Genomic DNA, 22,360 nt, shown 5'->3' with positions numbered 1-22,360 from the left:
CCAGGAACCCCACCACCTGTTCTGTCTGGGCTGGTAGGAGGCTCTCGAGCCAACCCTCAACACATTTTCACCCTTAACCGCAGCGCATGGACTGTACTGCTTTACTCTCCAAAACCTTTCTCCAAGAACTGTATAATTTGAGCTGAGATTTAAACAAGATCCAGAGACACTAAATAATTGAATTGGAACACACACAGAGCTATTTCTATTTTTGGGCAAAATTATTATAGTGTTCCTAACGTTAAAAGGATAAAGCCATTGTTTACAAATTTGGTAAATAAATAACCAAAAAATTTATATTTTGTTGTTTTCTTACTGTACCGAAAATGAACCGAACCGTGACCTCTAAACCGAGGTACGTACCGAACCGAGATTTACCGTTACACCCTTAGTATTCAGTAAGTTAATGTCCAGTGTTTCTGCCCTTTGCCTGGTCAAAAGTGAAAAGTTGTTAGCTACAAATGCGAATGTAAAAGTATGCTATGAATGAATATGTGCATTTAGTGCATAAACATGAGGATGTAAAACCATGTAAACTTAGTATATAAAGCTAGTGTGGGTTTTGTGTGTATGAAGTGAGTCAGTAGCCCCCATATACATCCCCACCCCTTTCAAAACAGAAACAGGATTGTCTTGATGATGGTTATCACCTTACAAATCAACAGTAACACTTAACAGCACTCCATTTTTAACCGCCATGACTTTACTACAAGGCTGCTGTTCATATAGCTCACACCTTTAAACACATTTGTCCACCAAAAAAGGCTTTTAAAGCTGACACAGAAACAAAGAAAGACAAAGAAAAGAGATGTTGAAATTTGACTATCTATGCTACTGTTACATGCCGCTGGTGTAACAAAACATAACAATTACATAAGAAGTAAAGAAGTAAAAAAACCAATAACAAAACATAACAATTACATAAGAAGTAAAAAAAAAACAAAGGGGAGTGGGGACTATGTAAAAGAACGATTACTCTATTTATTAACAAAAAACAGACTGTACTATAAAGAGTGAAGTAGAGAGCTAATATTAAAAAAATAAGTGTCCAGCTGGAGGACTGGAGCAGGATGTAGGGTCTGCCAACACAAAAAGACATGGAGTGCAGGAGAGAGTGAGTGAAGCCTGCTATATACTCTCGCGTCACATAACTTGCGTAGGAGACGCTGTCTTGTCCCCTTCCCGGAAGGCTTACGTGCACGTCAAAAATCCTAGGTTTGCGTCGCCGGCGACAAGTGATGGGCAAGCTACTTGGAAAATGTAGTAAGCGAAGCTACAAGTTGCTCTTGATTAAACGTAGCTAAGCTACAGGAGGAGCTAGCCCTAGAGCAGGGGTGGGCAATTAATTTTTGCCAGGGGCCGCATGAGCAACCCGAGCACTGCTGGAGGGCCACATGGACAATATTTCAATTAAATTTTGCTCAATATTATTTTTGATACACCATAAGATAAATATGAATAATAATAATAATAATAATTATAATAATAATAATGAATAATAATAATAATAGTTTCATTTAACCTAACTTAAGTTTATACAAAAGCAGATTGCTTTTGATGGTTTTACTTTTAACACGGTCTTACACAACACCTCCTGATGTATAATACAACGCAAAAATGTAAATTTCTGTCACTTTATCCTGCATCCTCTTTACAAGTCCAACATTTTTCCCCGTCAGATTTGGACAACCATCTGTTGTCACACCTGCCAGCTTGTCCCATTTCAGTCCTAACATGTCCAAACACGCATTTACCTATGTGAACAAGTCATTACCTGTGGTTGTCTCTTTAATTGACTGCATGGCTGCCAGCTCCTCCGTGATTTGAAAGTCTGCAGTTATCCCACGTAAGAAGATGAGCAGCTGGGCGGTGTCACGTACATCGCAGCTCTCATCCAAAGCCAGCGAAAAACAGTCAAAGTCGGCCGTTGTGTTCTTCAGCTGAAGCTCCAAGTTTCCAGCGATGGTCTCAACCCGCCTCGTTACAGTGCGTCGGGAGAGTGACACGTTGTCAAATGCGCCTCTCTTCTCCGGAAATATCAGCGCAACAGAGTCCAATAAGCACTCCTTAATATACTCTCCGTCAGAAAACGTCTTTCCTTATCTGGCGATTTTGTGAGAAATGACGAAACTTGTCCTGATGGCTGCATCTCTGGGGGTGTGAAATTTGGCAAAAAGGCCTTGTTGGGTTTGCCGTTTTACCATCAACGCATCAGCCTCTCTTGCTTGCGCTTCATAGGACAGATTCCGGTATTTTTCCTTGTGCTTCGTCGTGTAGTGGCGAATCAAATTATATTCTTTAAACACAGCAACCTGTGTACCACAAATTAAGCACTGGGTTTTACTTTTAATTTCTGTAAAGAAATACTTGGCAGTCCATGTCTTGTTGGAAACACGGCATTCGTCATCAACTTTTCTTTTTTTAGCGTGAGCTGACATCTTGGGGGTAACCGGGCATCACTTGTCGCTGTGCACCTTCACTCACAGGATACAGCCATAAATAACACTTTTCAAAATAAAAGCAGCACCGTTGTATTGCACGCACGACTTAGATGTTTTTTAAATGTATTTTGTAATTTATGATTGGCCTCACGCGGGCCGGATAGGGACGCACAAAGGACCGGATGTGGCCCGCGGGCCGCAGAATGCCCAGGTCTGCCCTAGATAATTGTAGCAAGCTACAATACAAGCTACACAGCAAAAGTAGCTTGTTACAGCAAAGCTTCATTATATAAATATATAATTTATGGTACAACTTTCCACCAATCAAGAGAAAACATTCTCAGTTGGATTGTTTATCAAATAAACACTAGCGAAAAATATGCCCTCTGTCTGGCTTATTAAAACATTTCTTTTAAATTACGTACCATGTACAAAATAAGGGAAAAAACACAGGAAACTAATTAAATCAAAGGCAGTGACACAATAATATTAAATAAACACCATAATATATACTCGAATGGAGACTTTTCAGCAAAGGATACATTACTATTTTAACAAAAACCACAGTGGCGTAATGACAATAACCTGGCAAAAGGAACAAAACATTGGTATCACAAAAGAGACATTAAAGGGGAACGTTACCTTTTTGGGGAATTTCCGTTCACAATCATTATGAAAGCCATGACGACGGATGGATTTTTTTTCAATGCATTCTAACTCGTAAATAAATGTAAATAAAAGTCTGCTTACAACAGAGCCAATGGTAGGTCCTCTATTCCACCCATAACACCCAATAAATAACCATCGAAAGAGTGCCAACTGCCAACAATACTCTATTTAAATTTAATGACTTGAATATTAACCAAGTATTAGTGATAGTGTTACTATAAGTGCTAACGCAGACAAACTATTAATAGAGGCGAAGTGATCACCAGTTTATGCTAGTATGTTTACATCATCGAGTGGTCAGCTGTTTCCTTGCTTCCCTGTTCCTTGAAAATTTATTGTAGATCGTAAATCACGCATCTCACCTGGATTGAATAAGGCTTAGGACGTATTCCGACAAGTTGGTACACTTTGACATCCAATTTAGACTCGGAAATGGCAAGAACGACACGGAAATACGCTTGGCTCCACCTCCCTTTTCTTTGCAAGGATTATGAGTCATTCTTCATCTTAACGGGAATATACAAACCCCGTTTCCATATGAGTTGGGAAATTGTGTTATAAGTAAATATAAACGGAATACAATGATTTGCAAATCATTTTCAACCCATATTCAGTTGAATATGCTACAAAGACAACATACAGTTAGGTCCATAAATATTTGGACATTGACACAATTTTCAGTATTCCAGCTCTGTACAACACCACAATGGATTTGAAATGAAACAATCAAGATGTGCTTTAAGTGCAGACTTTGAGCTTTAATTTGAGGGTATTTACATCCAAATCAGGTGAACGGTGTAGGAATTACAACACATTTTATATGTGCCTTCCACTTTTTAAGGGACCAAAAGTAATTGGACAATTGGCTACTCAGCTGTTCCATGGCCACGTTTGTGTTATTCCCTTGTTTTTTTTCCATTTATTTCATTTACAAAGAGCAGATAAAAGGCCTAGATGGCATTTCAAGTGTGGTATATTCATTTGGAATATGGAGAGGTCATCTCTTAATATTATGTCTAAAGAGCTGTCACTATCAGTGAAGCAAGCCATCATTAGGCTGAAAAATCAAAACAAAGCCATCAGATAGATAGCAAAAACATAAGGTGTGGCCAAATCAACTGTTTGGTACATTCTTAAAAAGAGAGAACACACTGGTGAGCTCAGCAACACCAAAAGACCTGGAAGACCACAGAAAACAAGTGTGGTGAATGACAGAAAAATCCTTTCCCTTGTCAAGAAAAAGCCCTTCACAACAGTTGGCCAGATGAAGAAAAGTCTCCAGGAGGTAGGTGTATCTGTGTCCAAGTCAACAATTAAGAGACGACTTCTCCAGAGGAAATACAGAGGGTTCATCACAAGGTGTAAACCATCGGTGAGCCTCAAAAACAGGAAGGCCAGATTAGAGTTTGCCAAGAAACATCTAAAAGAGCCTGTGCAGTTCTGGAACAACATCTTATGGACAGATGAGACCAAGATCAACTTGTAGTAGAATGATGGAAAGAGAAGAGTATGGAGGAGGGAAGGAACTGCTCAAGATCCAAAGCATACCACCTCATCAGTGAAGCATGGTGGTGGTAGTGGCATGCATGGCTGCCAGTGGATCTTGATCTCTTATATTTATTGATGATGTGACAGCTGACAAAAGCAGCAGAATGAATTCTGAAGTGTTTGGGGCAATATTATCTGCTCATATTCAGCCAAATGCTTCAAAAGTCATTGGACGGTGCTTCACAATGCAGATGGTCAATGACCCCAAGCATACTGCGAAAGCAACCAAATAGTTTTTTAAGGCAAAGAAGTGGAATGTCCTGCAATGGCCAAGTCAATCACCTGACCTGAATCCAATTGAGCATGAATTTCACTTGCTGAAGACAAAACTGAAGGGAAAATGCCCAAAGAACAAGCAGGAAGTGAAGACAGCAGCAGCAGAGGCCTGGCAAAGCATCACAAGGGACCAAACCCTGCGTCTGGTGATGTCTATGTGTTCCACACTTCAGGCTGTCATTGACTGCAAAGGATTTGCAACAAAGTATTAAAAAATGACAATTTTATTTATGATTATATTAGTTTGTCCAATTACTTTTGGTCCCTTAAAATGTGGAAGGCACTTATAAAATGGGTTGTAATTCCTACACCGTTCACCTGATTTGGATGTAAATACCCTCAAATTAAAGCTCAAAGTCTGCACTTAAAGCAGATCTTGATTGTTTCATTTCAAATCCATTGTGGTGTTGTACAGTGCTGGAATACTGAAAATTGTGTCAATGTCCAAATATTTATGGACCTAACTGTATTTGATGTTCAAATTGATAAACATTTTTTTTTTGCAAAGAATCATTAACTTTAGAATTTGATGCCAGCAACACAAGACAAAGAAGTTGGGAAAGGTGGCAATAAATAGTGATAAAGTTGAGGAATGCTCATCAAACACTTATTTGGAACATCCCACAGGTGTGCAGGCTAATTGGGAACAGGTGGGTGCCATGATTGGGTATAAAAACAGCTTCCCAAAAAATGCTCAGTCTTTCACAAGAAAGGATGGGGCGAGGTACACCCCTTTGTCCACAACTGCGTGAGCAAATAGTCAAATAGTTTAAGAACAACGTTTCTCAAAAAGCAATTGCAAGAAATTTAGGGATTTCAACATCTACGGTCCATAATATAATCAAAAGGTTTAGAGAATCTGGAGAAATCCCTCCACGTAAGCGGCATGGCCGGAAACCAACATTGAATGACCGTGACCTTCGATCCCTCAGACGGCACTGTATCAAAAACCGACATCAATCTCTAAAGGATATCACCACATGGGCTCAGGAACACTTCAGAAAACCACTGTCACTAAATACAGTTGGTCGCTACATCTGTTAGTGCAAGTTAAAGCTCTACTATGCAAAGCGAAAGACATTTATCAACAACATCCAGAAGCGCCGCCGGCTTCTCTGGGTCCGAGATCATCTAAGATGGACTCATTCAAAGTGGAAAAGTGTTCTGTGGTCTGACGAGTCCACATTTCAAATTGTTTTTGGAAATATTCGACATCATGTCGTCTTGACCAAAGGGGAAGCGAACCATCCAGACTGTTATCGACGCAAAGTTCAAAAGCCAGCATCTGTGATGGTATGGGGGTGCATTAGTGCCCAAGGCATTGGTAACTTACACATCTGTGAAGGCACCATTAATGCTGAAAGGTACATACAGGTTTTGGAACAACATATGCTGCCATCTAAGTGCCGTCTTTTTCATGGACGCCCCTGCTTATTTCAGCAAGACAATGCCAAGCCACATTCAGCACGTGTTACAACAGCGTGGCTTCGTAATAAAAGAGTGCGGGTACTTTCCTGGCTCGCCTGCAGTCCAGACCTGTCTCCCATCGAAAATGTGTGGCGCATTATGAAGCGTAAAATACAACAGCGAAGACCATGGACTGTTGAACGACTGAAGCTCTACATAAAACAAGAATGGGAAAGAATTCCACTTTCAAAGCTTCAACAATTAGTTTCCTCAGTTCCCAATCGTTTATTGAGTGTTGTTAAAAGAAAAGGTGATGTAACAGTGGTGAACATGCCCTTTCCCAACTACTTTGGCACGTGTTGCAGCCATGAAATTCTAAGTTAATTAATATTTGCAAAAAAAAAAAAAAGTTTATGAGTTTGAACATCAAATATCTTGTCTTTGTAGTGCATTCAATTGAATATGGGTTGAAAAGGATTTGCAAATCATTGTATTCCGTTTATATTTACATCTAAAACAATTTCCCAACTCATATGAAAACAGGGTTTGTAACAAGATTCTAGCAGCCGGCATCCTAATGACAGCAGACATTGTACAGTAAGTGATGTTTTACAATGCTTTTTGGCTCTCATAAAGTCTGCAGTGAGTAATAATCGGTGATGTTAAACAAAAAAAACATACATCGTGATGCGTTTTTTTAAATTAATGTGCCTTGTATGCTTAAAATTATCAAAATATGTAAATATTAAATGTTATTATACATGTGCCGGTTACTTTATTACATTTATACTTACATCAGGTATATAAAACCTTAATGGAGGTGTTTGGATGTTTTTAAGGGCTTTATAGGCAGAATAGAGCAGCTCCCTTATGCTCCACTGTAAGCAAACGTTTGATCGCATTTATTTAATATTTAGAATGTATTTTTTAAAATTCATCTTTCGTCAAGTCTTTCATAATGATTATGAACGATAAAATTCCAAAAAAGTGCACTTCCCCTTTAACAAACTAAATCTTTACATGAACGGAAATCAATAAAACTGAACATGTTTAAAGAAAACATTTTCCTGACTGTGGAACAAAATAAAATTCCTCCCCAACTTCTAAATTTTAAGTTTTTATATTGGTAATAATGTTAATGTAACTGAGAGTGTACATATGGAACTAAATGGCTCCAATAAGGGTCCATTACTATTAACTGTCATTTAACAGTCATTTAGCAGGGGACACCCTACAACTCCCTCTGGCGGTCCCCACACCGTATGTATGTATTTATTTACCGTATGTATTTATTTTAGAGTACATTTTCCAAACCGTATAATATAATGTTCTCTACCTACAGTAAATAAAAACAGCGTCTATCTATAGCTTGACATAAAAACAATGACTTGTGTGTTGTTTGGGAACAGTTGGTAATAGTTATCAAGTGCAGTAAAACTTTGAACTCAACTCACCTTAATGTTTGTTTTTAAATGCGTGTTCCACGTCTTTGATGTCAAGAGCAGTTTCGATTTGGGCTTACAAGGTAAACAACTAAAAATTAATGTTTTGGGCATTGTTTTATCCAAACACATATATTTGTCCAAATGTGGCCAGGTAGGCGCATTGTGGGTTTCTTGGATGTCGTCTACATCGCTGAAAGTTTAATCTAAGGAAGACAATCCCTCTGCCATCTTCCGCTAGGTTTTTGTTTTCTTTAATCGCCCGCTTGAATATTCCCTCTTGTCTTCTCCGACTCCCTCGTCGTCATGTGGGATGTGCGTGTCTTTTGTGATTTCCCTTCCTGGTTTCGATGATCCGGCCTGTCTTGCCTCTGATTGGCCTGTCCGTAATGTTTTGCCCTTACCTTAACCAATTGTGACTCATCATAGTTAACCAACCAATAATTATGGATTTTTTTCCGTATTATTTTGTACCCTATGCTTTGGATCTGCGCAGTCAATTTCTCAATTTCTTTTCTCTTTCTCTTCTCCATCTCTTTGCTTTTGAAGCTTCTAGCTTTGTAGCTAAGCTATTCGCTACATGGTTCTAAAAATAGCCAGGCTACGGAAATTGATACTCATTTAAAAACTAGCAAAGCTACTGCCAAGCGACTGGGAGATGTAGTTTAGCTACATAGCTTCACTACATGTAGCGAGCTACTGCCCAACACTGCCGGCGACGCAGAACGCACAGCTGTGATTTGTCAGTTTTTTGCCAAGGAGGGTCCCTGAACAAAGGCGAGCAGACTTTGTGCTTGAAATGCACAAATTATTGTGTGAAATAAAACAACAGTGATTAAACATTTGCATGGAAACTGATATACTGTATAGGTGTACTTAATATCTTGGTGCGCTCTAAAAATAATTACTAAATGTGTCGTTTTTCAGCTTATTGTATTGTTGTTAGATGATAGCTCTCTGTTGGTTGAATTACGTTGCAAATAATAATAGCGTTGTCTGCCGTGACTCGTTCAGAAGTTGCACAGTCCATCGTCACGAAGGTATTTTCCTCTGATTTATAAGTAAAACGTCCATTAAAAGTTAACTGATGACTCTGAATGATTAGTTCCAATGTAGAAAAAGATGTTGATGTTGTGGCTGTCTTCACTCTTTTCAAAAAGGAAAAACAGTACTATATTTTTCTAACCATAGGGCGCACTGCCGATGGGCAGGTCTATACAGGTGTATTTTCATACAAAAGGCGCACCGGATAATTAAAGGGGTCATATCATGATTTTTTTAAACTAAGAATGATTATCTTGCATCTTAAGTGTTCAAGGGTACCTAAGTTTTCTATGCTTCTATGTTGCTGTCACATTAAGGTTGAACTTGAAGCACCAGCTTTCTAGCTTGGCGTCAACGAAACAAACAACGATGCCAACCTCTAAGCGCGAGAAGGAGTCAAGCCTATTTAACACCAATTAGCAATGACTCATCGAAGGCAACAATACGGCAGCCATTTTATATGTCATGACCGTCTCTGACAAGTCTATGGCAAATGAGGGGACAAAAGTGATTGACGGAAAGAGAAAGAACGAACATGCAAAGAACAGGTGACTCTGAAGGTTGGTTTATGCTACAGCGTAGTCACTACGCCAGCCTTTCTGGTGGCATCTTCATCCTGTTATAGTGTAGCTCTTCCGCAGCAGCTGAAGGTATGCCTGGGCCGATATATTTAATAAGTCAATTACCAATGACAAATTAAAATTAAGTCGTTAAGTTTTCCAGCGTCAATAAATTGCCATGTGAAAGCGTGTTTACGGACTTCAAGAGCATTCACGCTTTTCAGCGGTTTCAGCAGCTGCGTGCGTTTGTGCCACAGCGGAATGAAAAGAAGTGGGTGAATCCGCTTGTCCTTCATTAAGTATCTTTGACTCTTTGTGTGGCGAGGCAAGGCCGCTGCCCGCTAGCAACACACAGTGCAACAATTTCTAGCATGTAGCAAACATGGACAAAATTATCACAAAACCAAATTCCAGTGTGGGAATATTTCAGTTTGAACCTTTGGAACAAATGAGACTATCAACACAGAGGAGGCATTTTGCCGGATTTTTTGGAAAACAACACACCTGTAAGCCCACTTGAAACACAAGTAACCGACAGTCCACACTCACTGAGGCGTTTGGTGAAGAAGGTCATTGCAAACAAAACAGCGCAATATGGTGTGCGTCCCACAGAAAGTGTGGGTAAAATGCTTGGAGTGCACACAAAATTCGCGGTTCGGTTCGATTCAATATTTTAGTGTCAGGGTTCGATATTTTTTCGATACAAAAAAAGAGAAATTTCCAAGCCTTTTTGAACTTGTAGTTCATTAAAATTATCAACATTTTTGTTTCAACTTTAAAAGTCCAGTTTTTAAATTAAATTGAATTAAATGTATCTGGTGAAGCTATACCTGCCCCATTTTTTGCTGTGCATACTTAGCACCATATTAAACAAAAAGAGCAGCTTGTAAAAAAATAAATAATAATAAAATAAAATAAATGCATCGGATAAACACATCCATCTTCTGTGGTGCATTCTTAGCAGCAGAGTAACAGTGGGTGAAATACGGACGCTGCTGTCTCTAATTGGGCGTTTGTCTTGTTTTACAAAATAGGAACTACTGTATTGGTGAAATAGGTTTGTGAAGGAATCTTGTAACGGGGCTCAAGTGTCCGCAACAAACCCGACCACAACAAAAAAGGGTCGCATGTCGACGGCAATAAAAGTAGCAATCGCCCGATTGATTTATTTGCCCTCTTTGAATCATGCAGTGGTCCCCAACCTTTCGAACCCAAGATCCTTGGTCTCAGCCAAAAACCAAAGCAAGATCTACCCCTGCGTCAACTTAATTTTGTTTTTAAAGACAAGGCTTTGTGTCGTTGTTTTTGGTTGATGTCAACACTTTGGCTTTTTCTCATTGTGCTTCTTGCTGTTTTCCCGATTTTTGCGCATGTTTTTTGTTTTTGTTTTTTAATGTGCCGAGGGTCAATGACAATCGATTCACGGGCCACAGATGGCCCCTGTGTCGCACTATGGGCACCCCTACTGTAGAGGCTAACTGTTTATGGCCACTATAGTCTTAGTACCATAGTATATTTGTTATGGTCACATATGGGACGCAAGTGAACTATATGTATATAGCAGATGGGTAAAGTGTCTTGCCCAAGGACACAACGGCAGTGACTAAGATGGTGGAATCGGGGATCGAACCTGGAACCCTTACATTGCTGGCACGGCTGCTCTACCAACCGAGCTATGCCGCCCCAAGTCACATGGTTTTCCGTCAGCACCGGAAGTAGTAAAATCAGCTGTTCACCTGGCGGGTTTTTCCTGTCTGGTAAAAGAGGGGATAAATGGGGAAGTCCTTCTTTAGATGCCGCCATGTTTTGTCATATTTAGTACTTTATTTAGCCATTTCATTTATTGTTTTGGTTGTGTATACTTGAGGGCCTTCTCCTTAGCTCATGTTATTGCTTTTGGTTGGGACTTTTATTCAAGTGTAACATTTTGCTAACAGATAAAGTATATTTTATTGTTAGTGTTTGTTTGTTTTAATTAATTCAGAGGTTTAAACGTTTTTATTACAATTACAATGTTAAAATGCACAAAAATACAAGTTAATTGCATTTGAAAGGATATACATGCAATATTATTATCATTACATACTTGGTTAATTTGGTCTAAAAAAATAATGGCAATCATATCAATTATCCACAATAATTTGTAGGTCAATATATTGTCCAGCAAAATGTGTTTTTGACCCAGGCCTAGCTGAAAGCATAACTTGCAATCTTCTGCTTAAATGTTAGGGGCAGTGTTGAGACTGAGTAGCCACAACTCTCGATGAGGAGCATCAATCACTTTTATTGCACACGCTGCTACGAAGGAGATAACCTGACTCTCGCCAGATCCTTGTAGTTCGCTGAGCTCCACACAAGGATCTGGGATTTCTCAATAGGAGATGTATTTCAGAAGACAGGGCCTTGTAAAAAAAAATCATTGTATGTGATTGGACAAACCACTTGTCCGTTATCTTGAATGACGTGCTACTTCAATCACTCACATTGAAATCAACCCGTGACGCTGATGAGAGCGACGCTGGGAAATCCAAAACAGAACAGACATATTGGATAACGACAGAGCGAAAAGTTAGAGAAGTTTTACAGAAACAACGCAGCAATAGAACCTACAAAACAGTTGCAATAGCAGAATCAATATCAGCACACGACTCCTTGGTGCGTGCCGCCATTTTTGTTTGAATAAAATAGTCGCTTCGGCGCTACGTCACGTCTATGAAATCCCGCCTGGCGATCCTGATTGGTTCATTATTTTTTGCTATCTTGAAGGAGTTTGCATTGCTGTCGAGCCCAGATCCTTGTGTGGAGCTCAACGAACTACAAGGATCTGGCGAGAGTCAGGTTACGAAGGAGAAGGCATTCGATCCAAAATTGGTGGGATGGAGGAAAAAAAACGGAAAGGCTACAGACTCAAAATTACTTACTAAAAAAAGCCAACCTATCACAGCTCTTACGCCAGCACAGCGACGCTGTGGCATAATGAAGTCTTGAGTTAGGTTTAAGCGGCCATGATCCGGACTTTGAATATCCGCTTGCCAAAACAAAGCAGGATGTAGACACCAGCTGCAGTAAGCCTATGTGAAGAGATAGCTGACCAAGTAATATATGACTGCCCTCATATCCATAACCTGCCATTGTAATGGATCAACCCAAACATCTTAATGACTGACCCCTTAATGGCACTGACTACATGGGAAAGTGGACATCAAAACTCGATGCTCCCTGCCACTATTGCTTCCCAATGCCTAACAAACAATCTAAGAGTTTCTTTCAAGATGAGAAGATTGGGTTGGTTCCCAACAGAAACTTGAGCTTTTGACACCTTACCTGTAGCGTCTCATCTGCCAATGGAAAGAGCCGTGATTCCGCTCACTTAATATTTAATGTCGTCAGATGCATCTTGCTGTGGAAGGAAACGTGTAGGTGTGATGTTGAACTTCACAAGTCCTCTGGGTTTTTCACGAATAATTGACAAATCTACTTCCATATGATAGGAAGCTGATTCTGAATTGGACAAGAACCGGTCAAATGTTATGAGTTACATAAAACACAACAGCTGACTTGGAGGCTATCACCCAAACACATTGAAGGATAATCAGAAATCCAGCTTGAAATTGATGCAACACTTTGAAAAACATACAATTGGAGGAATTAGTTTACTCCGAACTGATGAAACTATTTACAGTATTTCACAAAGGCAAATATGATTATGTGGTGATTTGGGCGAATCAAATATATGTTTCTTCTAAGAACACAATTAACACGCTAACTAAAAACAGACATGGAGACAATAGTGGGTTTGAATTCTCACAAATACAATGCATCCAATAGGCTGCAGAAAATTAACAACACAAAAACACTGCTTAGAATGCACAATCTAAGATCCTCTAATAGGCCAAAGATGTTGTGCTTTTCATTATAAAAGGAGACAAAAAGTGCAAAACCACCATTATATCATTACAAAACAACAAAAAGTGATAAACAACCAAAAAACAGCCAAAACATGCATTCCAATTGGTCACACAAAATGTGATCGCTTATGTTAAGGCTAAATTACATTTGTAGTTTACTTATTATTACACTTGTGGGAGCTTATGTTAAGAAAATGAGATTGGAATCTGCAACATAACTTTTATAAAATCCTCTTTATTTAAGTTAGGAGAAAATATTATGTATTTTTAATCACTTTAACATGGTTAACCTACGTTTGTGGCCTTAAAAAATGACAAAACGATATGAAAACATTGCCTGGTGATGCCCATAGTTTGTCCCTCGAACTGATTTTTTAAATAAAAATTATTGTTATGCAATCTCACAAAAATTGAGAGGATTGTTTTGGTCTTTATGGTTCTGACATACAGTAACTCAAAAAATCTAATTTATCAACAGGTTAAACCACTCCAAACCATATACTGAATTTTGCGGCTGAAAACAAAGTCGCAAGTGTGCAGTAAATACCAGAGGAGGTGATATTTTGACCTGAACCTGATTTGTATTTTTACTAGGGTTTGTTTAAAGTTAATGATTAATCAATTAGATTGAAAAGGAGGTAGCGATGGTGGACAATTCACGCAACTTTGTTTTTGTATCATAACAACATAAAATACAGTTTGTACAGCTTACTGTAAAATTTCACATAAAGCCAAATATTTGTCAGATTAGTTGTATGAATGCGAATGTAAAGACATGTTTGTGTAAATAAAATTAGGTTTCTAATCCCGTACTAAAACGTCCTTGGCAGGAGAAAGTGCTACACTTGGAGCAGCAGGTCTGCAGTAATGAAGCCAAAATTGAGCAAGTTTGGTCACATAGCTGTTTCACGTGACAGCTTGTTTAGGCAAGTGTACATTACAGACAATAATGCTTATAGAGCCCGATGATGAAACTAATGTTCCTGGACCAACTAAATTTAGACGCCAGCTTTTCATATTGTCTGTTCAGCTACAGATGAGTTTATGGCAAAAAATATAGGATTTTAACACTAATTACTATAAACCAAATTATGTTTGTTTTCACTCCACTCAGATATCAACAACATTTCTAGGCAATCAAGTATTTTGAAGCACATGCCGCTAAGTTTGCTTAACACAGCAAAGTCAATATTAATACAGCGATTTAAGCCAAGGTTTACACACCGGACAGCCAGACCTTTAATGATTGACCAGGCTTTAGTTGGGTGTCAATAGGTGAACATTTTTTAGAGATGTGCGCTTTTTTGCATTTGCAAAGACAACGACACAGAACAGATGAAAAGCCATTACATTTTTAACAGGATAACAGTTTTGATGTCTAATAACACTGCACACAAAAAGCCTGGCTACTAGTTGCACGTCTATTAATTGCTAAGTTAAAAATAACTCATTTAAATATGCATTCAGGAGGAATCCTGATACCAGTCTGTACAAGTTCAGTTGAAATGCTTCTGATCGATTAGTTCGGATTGGTATAGTTTCCAGTTCGTGCATGTAAACATGCACGAACTGGAAACAGGCTTTTTGACTAAAACTGCTAGATATGCTTCTGACTAGCGCCTTCTGCTAACCTACAGTACCCGGGGGCTTGTTTAGGCCCCCATGAAGAGCACACTCTATGTTTGTGGCTCAACTAGCGCCCCTCTCCAAAGCATTGTGGTGCCCTGGGGGGGCATCAAATCCCAAACTACCCACAGGGAGTACGGCACTGCTTATTAGGGACACCAAATGAACTGGTCCGACGGGTGGAAGCTATAGCAGTCCGGGGCTTCTTTTAGTGGGGTCGGTCCTACCATACAGGTGTCATAAACTCCACATTAAACGGAAAAAGTGTGATTTTTGTTACCTTCGAAGCTCAGGGATCCGGGTAAAGTCACGTCGAGCTCCCCGCTAAAAAGTGCGACAAAGTCGGAGGGCATTTCAATCCCTCGCGAGAGCGGAGAGACACTCTTTGGTAAATACACGAGCGTGACGTCACGGTTACTTCTGTCCCCTCGGCGTCGGTGTCCCGAAAAGGAAGAAGAAAACGTCCTAAATTGTCGTCGTTGACCCTCGCTAACTGTCTCCGCTGTCACTCCGCTACTCTTCTCACACACCCACCCACGCCGCAGCCAAGTAGTCGTGTGACACTTTAAGAGCCACGCCCACACAGGTGACGCAATACGTCACACCACGAAGGGACACTTTAATAGGCACACTAACACTCGCATCTGTCGTTTCATCCTGGACAATATTCATGACAAATGTGTGCTTTGTTTTAAAGATGGGCTATTTGGATTTACACTTTTACCTCTGCAACCTCATTATACTATTGGCTAAGTTTTATATTCATAAATGTAAGTTTCTCAATACCCGACCTGTTTTTTGTGCCTTTAAAAAAGAATTAGAACTCTACTTTAAAACACTCTCTACCTCTAACAACCAAAAAGCTGTGAAAACTATGATGCTGTGTTCCAAATTTAAATTATTTACGGGACTTTTGTGAGCCTATGGCTTTACATTTTGTTACATATATAGATTTTGCATTCTATTTGAGTTACCGCTGCTTTGTATTGTTGTTGTACTTGTTTTGATTAATATTATTTCTCGATTGTTTGTAAATGTTGCAGATTATAAATAAAGGTTTATAAAATTCAAAAAATACAAAATACAAAAAAATAAAAAGGCACACCAACACTCGCACAACCGTAATTGGAATGGTTGTTTATTTTGAACAAGCTTAACAATACAAAAAGTGACATTGAGCTGCATGTTTACACTTGCATATTTCGAAGTACTGTAGCTCTTTTAGAGTCTGCTCAATTCCTGTGCTTGACATGTTCCTTAAGTAAATAACGCGTTACATAATATATCTTAGTCAATAATGAAAAATAAATACAGGTATACAAAATGACAGAAAACGTTGTACAGTAAATATACATAAACAGAATATATAATAAATAATTCCTTATTAAAGTAGAAATAAATTCTGGATAAGTTACAGAAGATATCACGGTTCTCAGCATTCTTCTTTCTCCAAGTACTTTATCTTGCTTTGCTTGTACTATTTCTTAAACTGGCTGATGTTGGTACATATTTGAGTTCCTTGGTCAGTTTGGTCAAACATTTTACTTATTGATACGAAAACATTTTTAGTGCTGGGCAGGGATCAGGATGTTTTAAATTGACATTTTCCTCTGAGGTTGTATTTATCCTCTAATGCAGGGGTCCCCAAACTTTTTGACTCGGGGGCCGCATTGGGTTAAAAAAAATTGGCCGGGGGTCAGGCTGAATATATATATATATATATATATATATATATATATATATATATATATATATATATATATATATATATATATATATATATATATTCAGAGCACGATGATGTCACATTATCAAAGGGAAAATGCATTATTTGACAATATGTTTGCCTGAACGGCTAGGAGACACCAAGAGTAACAAGTGGTAGAAAATGGATTAGAAAGGACAGATTTTAAAAATATATATATTTTTTTTTTTTTCCTTGGGACATCCCGTGGGCCGGATTTTGGACGCTGGCGGGCCGTAGTTTGGGGACCACTGCTCTAATAAATTGAGCCCAGTTGTGCATGTTTATAGCTGTTTGAAAATATTCCTGATCCATTGATTTACAACAATCTGTTCATGCTTCAAGTTCTTAAATCAACATGTACAAACCAATAACTCACGGTTTTTAACTTTCCAAATGTACAGCTCATGTACACACATTACTCTGTATTTTGAGGGTACAATCAGAAGACTTTTGTTGATGGAGGCTTAAATATATTTATTTTGTTCATGTTACACAATTTAGCTAATATGTATTGTTGGGCCATAGTTAAATACCAATTACTCTATGGTGTAAGATACGTTCAACACTTTAGCAGCTATACATTATATACTATATACATTATAATTGTGATTATATTGTATTATAATTTTGTATATGAATATGTGTGAAAAAGTTGCATTGTTTTAATGAAAAAGTAAATAATTTGCAGGGGTCACACTAATCCAAATAATGATTTTCCTCTTTTCTGGAAAATATATGTTGTTAAAAGGTTGGTTATTTATGTTGAACAATGCCATCCATCCATCCATTGGGTTGGTGGTAGCGGGGGGTGTATTTTGTAGCGTCCAGGAAGAGTTAGTGCTGCAAAGGGTTCTGGGTATTTTTTCTGTTGTGTTTATGTTGTGTTACGGTGCGGATGTTCTCCCAAAATGTGTTTGTCATTCCTGTTTGGTGTGGATTCACAGTGTGGTGTATATTTCTAACAGAGTTAAAGTTGTTTATACGGCCACCCTCAGTGTAACCTGTATCACTGTTGATCAACTGTGTGTTGCATTCACGTGTGTGTGCGTACAGAAGCCGCACATGTCTTGTATCTGGGTCGACACGTTGTTAGAATGGATGAAAAGCGGACGTTAAAGGCAATGCCTTTAAGGCACGCCCCCAAGACTCTGGTCCGGGTGGACTACGAGATATAATGACTGATGAACACCTTCGTTCGATAATGAAGGTTGCCTCAGCTCAAAGCCTGAGCTCCGACATTAATGAACTAGCATCCAAGCAAAGATGGCAGGTATCTGGCTTTGGGCACATCAGATTAGATCAGTGTGTTGCAAAATGAGCAGTTCAAAGTCCTGAATGGTTGGTTTATTCATTGTTATTTTATTTTCAAATTTATTAGCCTGTGGAAAAAGTTAATGTTGATATTTACCTCAGAAGACTGCAAATAGAAAAGAGGCATTACATTTTTTTTTTAATTGTATTTGATTTGCCATTGATATTTTTTAATTATTATTATTATTATTATTTGAAACTCGATTTTGTGTGTCACTATAAAGTTATATAAGCCTTGCTTGTTCAATTTTCAATGCAAAACTTGTTTGGGTCCCTATTAAAAGGTTAATTTGTTCAACCTTGGCCCGCGGCTTTGTTCAGTTTAAAATTTTGGCCCACTCTGTATTTGAGTTTGACATCCCTGATCTAGACCACAAAGAAGAGTGTTAAACATAGATTAGAATTGTCATAGGCCCCCTTTAAGCAAATACTATTATTGTGCTCAATATAATCTATTGTACATCACCCAAGACATTAGATATACAGAAGCATGAATGTAGTGCTTTGTGTATACCATGCATCCTAGTCCCTACATTAACTGTTTCATCTTCTCTTACAATACAGACATAGAGTAGAGAGACGTACATAGAGTAAAGACGGAATAGATGAAAACAATGCACATACTTGTAGGCCTGTATGCAGTCAACAGCACAGTAGAAGAATGAAACAAGCAAGCAACAACAAAGCCCAAAGCGCGTTTTTATAATAACTTTGACTAAAGTGGAACATACGAATCCTTATCAAGGCTCCCCGGGGAAATTATTGAGATCTTGTTATTTGGAGTAGATGAAATTCCAGCCTTGTCAGAAAAGCTGTTATCACCATGCTTCTTACATTTGATTCCGAATAAACTGCAGACTTTCATCATCATCAGGTCCACTATCTCCTCCTCCTCTGATGGCTGCAATTAATCAGGTTGTTTCAGTATTGACAGTAACATTATGTAGTATATTATTTCTAATAAATTATTGAAAATGACTTAAATGAACTGTGTGAGCGAATTACCTTGTGATGTATCTGCTCTTGGCTGAAGGCCACAAGGATGACAGAGATAAAGAGGTTGAGCACCACAAACGTCATGAACACAATGCAGGAGCCAATGAGGAAGGCACCTAGTACTGGGTTGTAATTCAGAACCTGTGATATACAACAGGGGGCATTAAGCAGCATAGATGCATAATCTGCGGTGGCGAAATTGAAAGAGCCCTGCCTTTACCTCATCATAGTTGAAAATGCCCAGCTGAAGGCTGACCATGGTCTGAGCAGCATCGAAAAGAGTGCGATAAGAGTACAGCTTCCAGCCATACATCAGATTAGACTGGAAAAAAACAGATTAAAATATATTATTCACAGCACCCCCCGCAACCCCAAAAGGGACAAGCGGTAGACAATGGATGGATGGATTATGTGATGTCTATAAATGTTTTATTGGCTGGCACCTGACAACATTTATCAACTGGCTGATATAAATGTTTTCCCTTTTTAAAAAGTGAAAAAAAAGGACAAAAATGCAACTGTGATCCTTGCACACTTTGATGGTGTATGCTGACTGCAATGATGAACAGAATTGTAATCATGAACACATTCAGCTTTGTTGTAACAGTATGTCGCAACATTTTCAAATAGTTTCTTCACTGTAATGTCAACAAACTATGTAGAAAAAAACCAGCTAGCAGTTCTTGCATGCTGAGTGTGGGAAACTGCTTACAGCGATGGAGTAGGCCAGAAACATGATGGTCATGACCACCAGGAAGCCGGAGATATCTGTCCAGGCTCGCTGGAGCGTCGCTGTGATCATGTGCAGCTTGGGGTTAAGTCTCAGCAGGTGCCACAGTTTGATTGTAGCCAGCAGCACCAGGAAGGCAATCAGATAGCCTAGCACTGCATCAGCCTTGGCTGTCTCATGAAAACTGGCGTATCTGGAAAAAGCATGGTGTCATTTCAACAACATGATTGCATTTTTACAGGCAATTGTTTTGTAGTTTGTATTGACAGTTGTAAAATTTTGATCAGATAAAAAGGAAACAAGAAATATTATCAATAGTCTACAGTTGTCAAGACTAGGACTTTGGGGGTTTTGTTTTCCCGAGATGCAATAAAAGTTGGATCGGACATGGCGTGAAGGTAAATACAAATTTTATTTTAACACAAACAAAAGGTACAAACTAAAGGCGCGCACAAGGCGGAGAACAAACTTGGCTATGAAAACAATAAACTAGCACAAAGGCAAAAACTATGGACATAAAACAAAAGACTTACTGTGGCATGGCATGAAGCATAATCTATGTTAAACATGAATCTCAAGGGTAGCATCGGTCGCGGAGGTAGTAGAGGTAGCAAGGGTATCATCAGATAAACAGGGGTAATGTCGCCAGGCTGACTTCCTGGCAACTATCGGCTTAAATAATACAGACATGATTGACAACAGGAGCACGGGTGCAAAACGTGAAACAGGTGAAACTAATGGTCGTCATGGTGACAAGGCAAGGGAGTGAAAACAGGAACTAAAAAGAGTCCAAAAACCAAGCAGAACATAACTAAACAAAACATGATCACAGACATGACAGAAAGCCCCCCTTAAGGACAGATACCAGATGTCCACAAAAAAAAAAACAATGATCAAGAGTCATGGGAGGGTGGGAGGGGGACTTGGCGGTGGTTTGCCAGACCACGCGTCTCCGAATCCACCTGGGCAGAGTTAGGTGGCAGCGACGCGTAGAACGCCACTGCACCTGACGAGGTGGGCGACCCGAGAATGGCCACATCCGTGGCCGACGAGGAGGTGGACGCACTTAGCGTGGCGGACGCCCAGGGAATGGCCACATCCGTGGCCGACGAGGAGGTGGGTGCGTCGTCGTCGGGGCAGGTGGCGAAGCTTGGCGTGGTGCGGCAGGCGGCGAAGCTTGGCGTGGTGCGGCAGCCGGCAAAGCTTGGCGTGGTGCGGCAGGCGGCGAAGCTTGGCGTGGTGCGGCAGGCGGCAAAGCTTGGCGTGGCGGGTCTTGGCGTGGCGGGTCTTGGCGTGGCGGGTCTTGGCGTGGTGAATCTTGGCGTGGTGGGTCTTGGCGTGGTGGGTCTTGGCTTGGTGAGTCATGGCTTGGTGAGTCCTGGCTTGAGTCCTGGCTGCTTGGTTTGGTGCTTGCCTTGGTGGTGCTTGGCTTGGTGCTTGGCTGCGTGGAGCTACTACGGGCGGCGCTTGGTGGTGTGGAGCAGCTACGGGCGGCGCTTGGCGGCGTGGAGCAGCTACGGGCGGCGCTTGGCGGCGTGGAGCAGCTACGGGCGGAACTTGGTGGTGTGGAGCAGCTACGCGTGGCACTTGGCGGCTTAAAGCAGCTACGGGCGGCACTTGGCGGCGTGGTGCAGGTACAGGAACCTGCCATAGTGCAGGTACAGGAACTTGTCGTGGTGCAGGTACTGGTACTTGTCGTGGTGCAGGTACTGTAGCTTGGCGGGGTGCAGGTACTGTAGCTTGGCGTGGTGCAGGTACTGTAGCTTGGCGTGGTACAGGTACTGTAGCTTGGCGTGGTGCAGGAACTGGAACCCGCCGAGGTGCAGGAACTGGAACCCGCCGTGGTGCAGGAACTGGAACCTGCCGTGGTGCAGGAACTGGAACCCGCCGTGGTGTAGTTCCTGGTGCTAGCCGTGGTGCAGCCACTGGTGCTAGCCATGGTGCTAGCCGTGGTGCTGCTACTGGTGCTAGCCTTGGAGCTGGTGCTAGCCTTGGAGCTGGTACTAGCCTTGGCGCTGGTGCTAGCCTTGGAGCTAGCCGTGGTGCTAGCTTTGGTCCTGATGCTAGCCTTGGCTTTGGAGGAGGTGGCTTAGCTGGGGGTTGCGGCTTGGCAGGCTGAAAGACCGGTGGTGGCGGCCGGGCCGGAGGTTGTGGCTTGGCAGGCCGAAAGATGGCGGCCGGGCTGGAGGCTGTGGCTTGGCAGACCGAAGAACTGGTGGTGGCGGACGGGCTGGAGGCTGTGGCTTGGCATGGCGATGAACTGGTGGCGGCCGGGCTAGAGGCTGCTGCCTGGCTGGGCGCAGCTGAGCCACCCTACCAGCACAGCTCCCGGCCCTAAGCCCCCCCCCCGCGGTCTGGAACCGTTTTTTAGGGTGGCTGGAGGGAGGTCAGAAGGAGGGCAGAATCCTCCCCTTTGAATTGTCCAAAATGTCTTTAATTTTTTTCTACCTGGGATTGAGTGGGCGGAAAAAAGAAAAGTCCTGTGATGTGAGCGGGGCATGAAAACTAGATGACTGTGATTGATTAGCTCTAATCTTCAAAAACATGTCCTGGTAATGATTTATCATGGTTTCTGAGTCTTTGGTTGGAGGCGGGTGATCAAAAGAAAAAGAATTGAGAAAAAAAAAATCCTGATCTGTGACTTCATTCTCCGGC

At 40.6% G+C, this 22,360-nt stretch overlaps 2 protein-coding genes across 4 annotated transcripts in view; both read right to left on the bottom strand.

Annotated features, from left to right (window-relative positions):
- Positions 1–15,471, bottom strand: part of nfat5b (nuclear factor of activated T cells 5b) — an 81,988-nt gene extending 66,517 nt beyond the window's left edge. For 2 of the 3 annotated variants that reach the window (XM_061964022.1, XM_061964020.2), the window contains exons 1-2: positions 15,202–15,260; positions 12,712–12,787 (exon numbers count right to left, since the gene is read on the bottom strand). Coding sequence is in view for 1 of the 3 variants with exons in the window: in XM_061964019.1 (XP_061820003.1) it covers positions 15,202–15,274 (73 nt within the window). In the remaining 2 variants the exon portion in view is untranslated. Of the gene's footprint in view, positions 1–12,711; positions 12,788–15,201 lie in introns of all 3 variants that reach the window. The other variant, XM_061964019.1, reaches the window with a different exon arrangement.
- A 2,908-nt stretch (positions 15,472–18,379) lies between these two features.
- Positions 18,380–22,360, bottom strand: part of LOC133608206 (polycystin-1-like protein 2) — a 52,585-nt gene continuing 48,604 nt past the window's right edge. Inside the window, 4 exon segments of the mRNA XM_061963411.1 lie at positions 18,380–18,880; positions 18,985–19,116; positions 19,196–19,297; positions 19,688–19,898. Coding sequence (XP_061819395.1) covers positions 18,695–18,880; positions 18,985–19,116; positions 19,196–19,297; positions 19,688–19,898 — 631 coding nt within the window. The 3' untranslated portion in view covers positions 18,380–18,694.

The sequence above is a fragment of the Nerophis lumbriciformis genome, linkage group LG06 (assembly GCF_033978685.3).
Source record: "Nerophis lumbriciformis linkage group LG06, RoL_Nlum_v2.1, whole genome shotgun sequence".
In the NCBI taxonomy this organism is placed as follows: Eukaryota; Metazoa; Chordata; class Actinopteri; order Syngnathiformes; family Syngnathidae; genus Nerophis; species Nerophis lumbriciformis.
The sequence above is the reverse complement of the archived record's forward strand: the minus strand, read 5'-3'. Positions and strand labels throughout refer to the sequence as shown.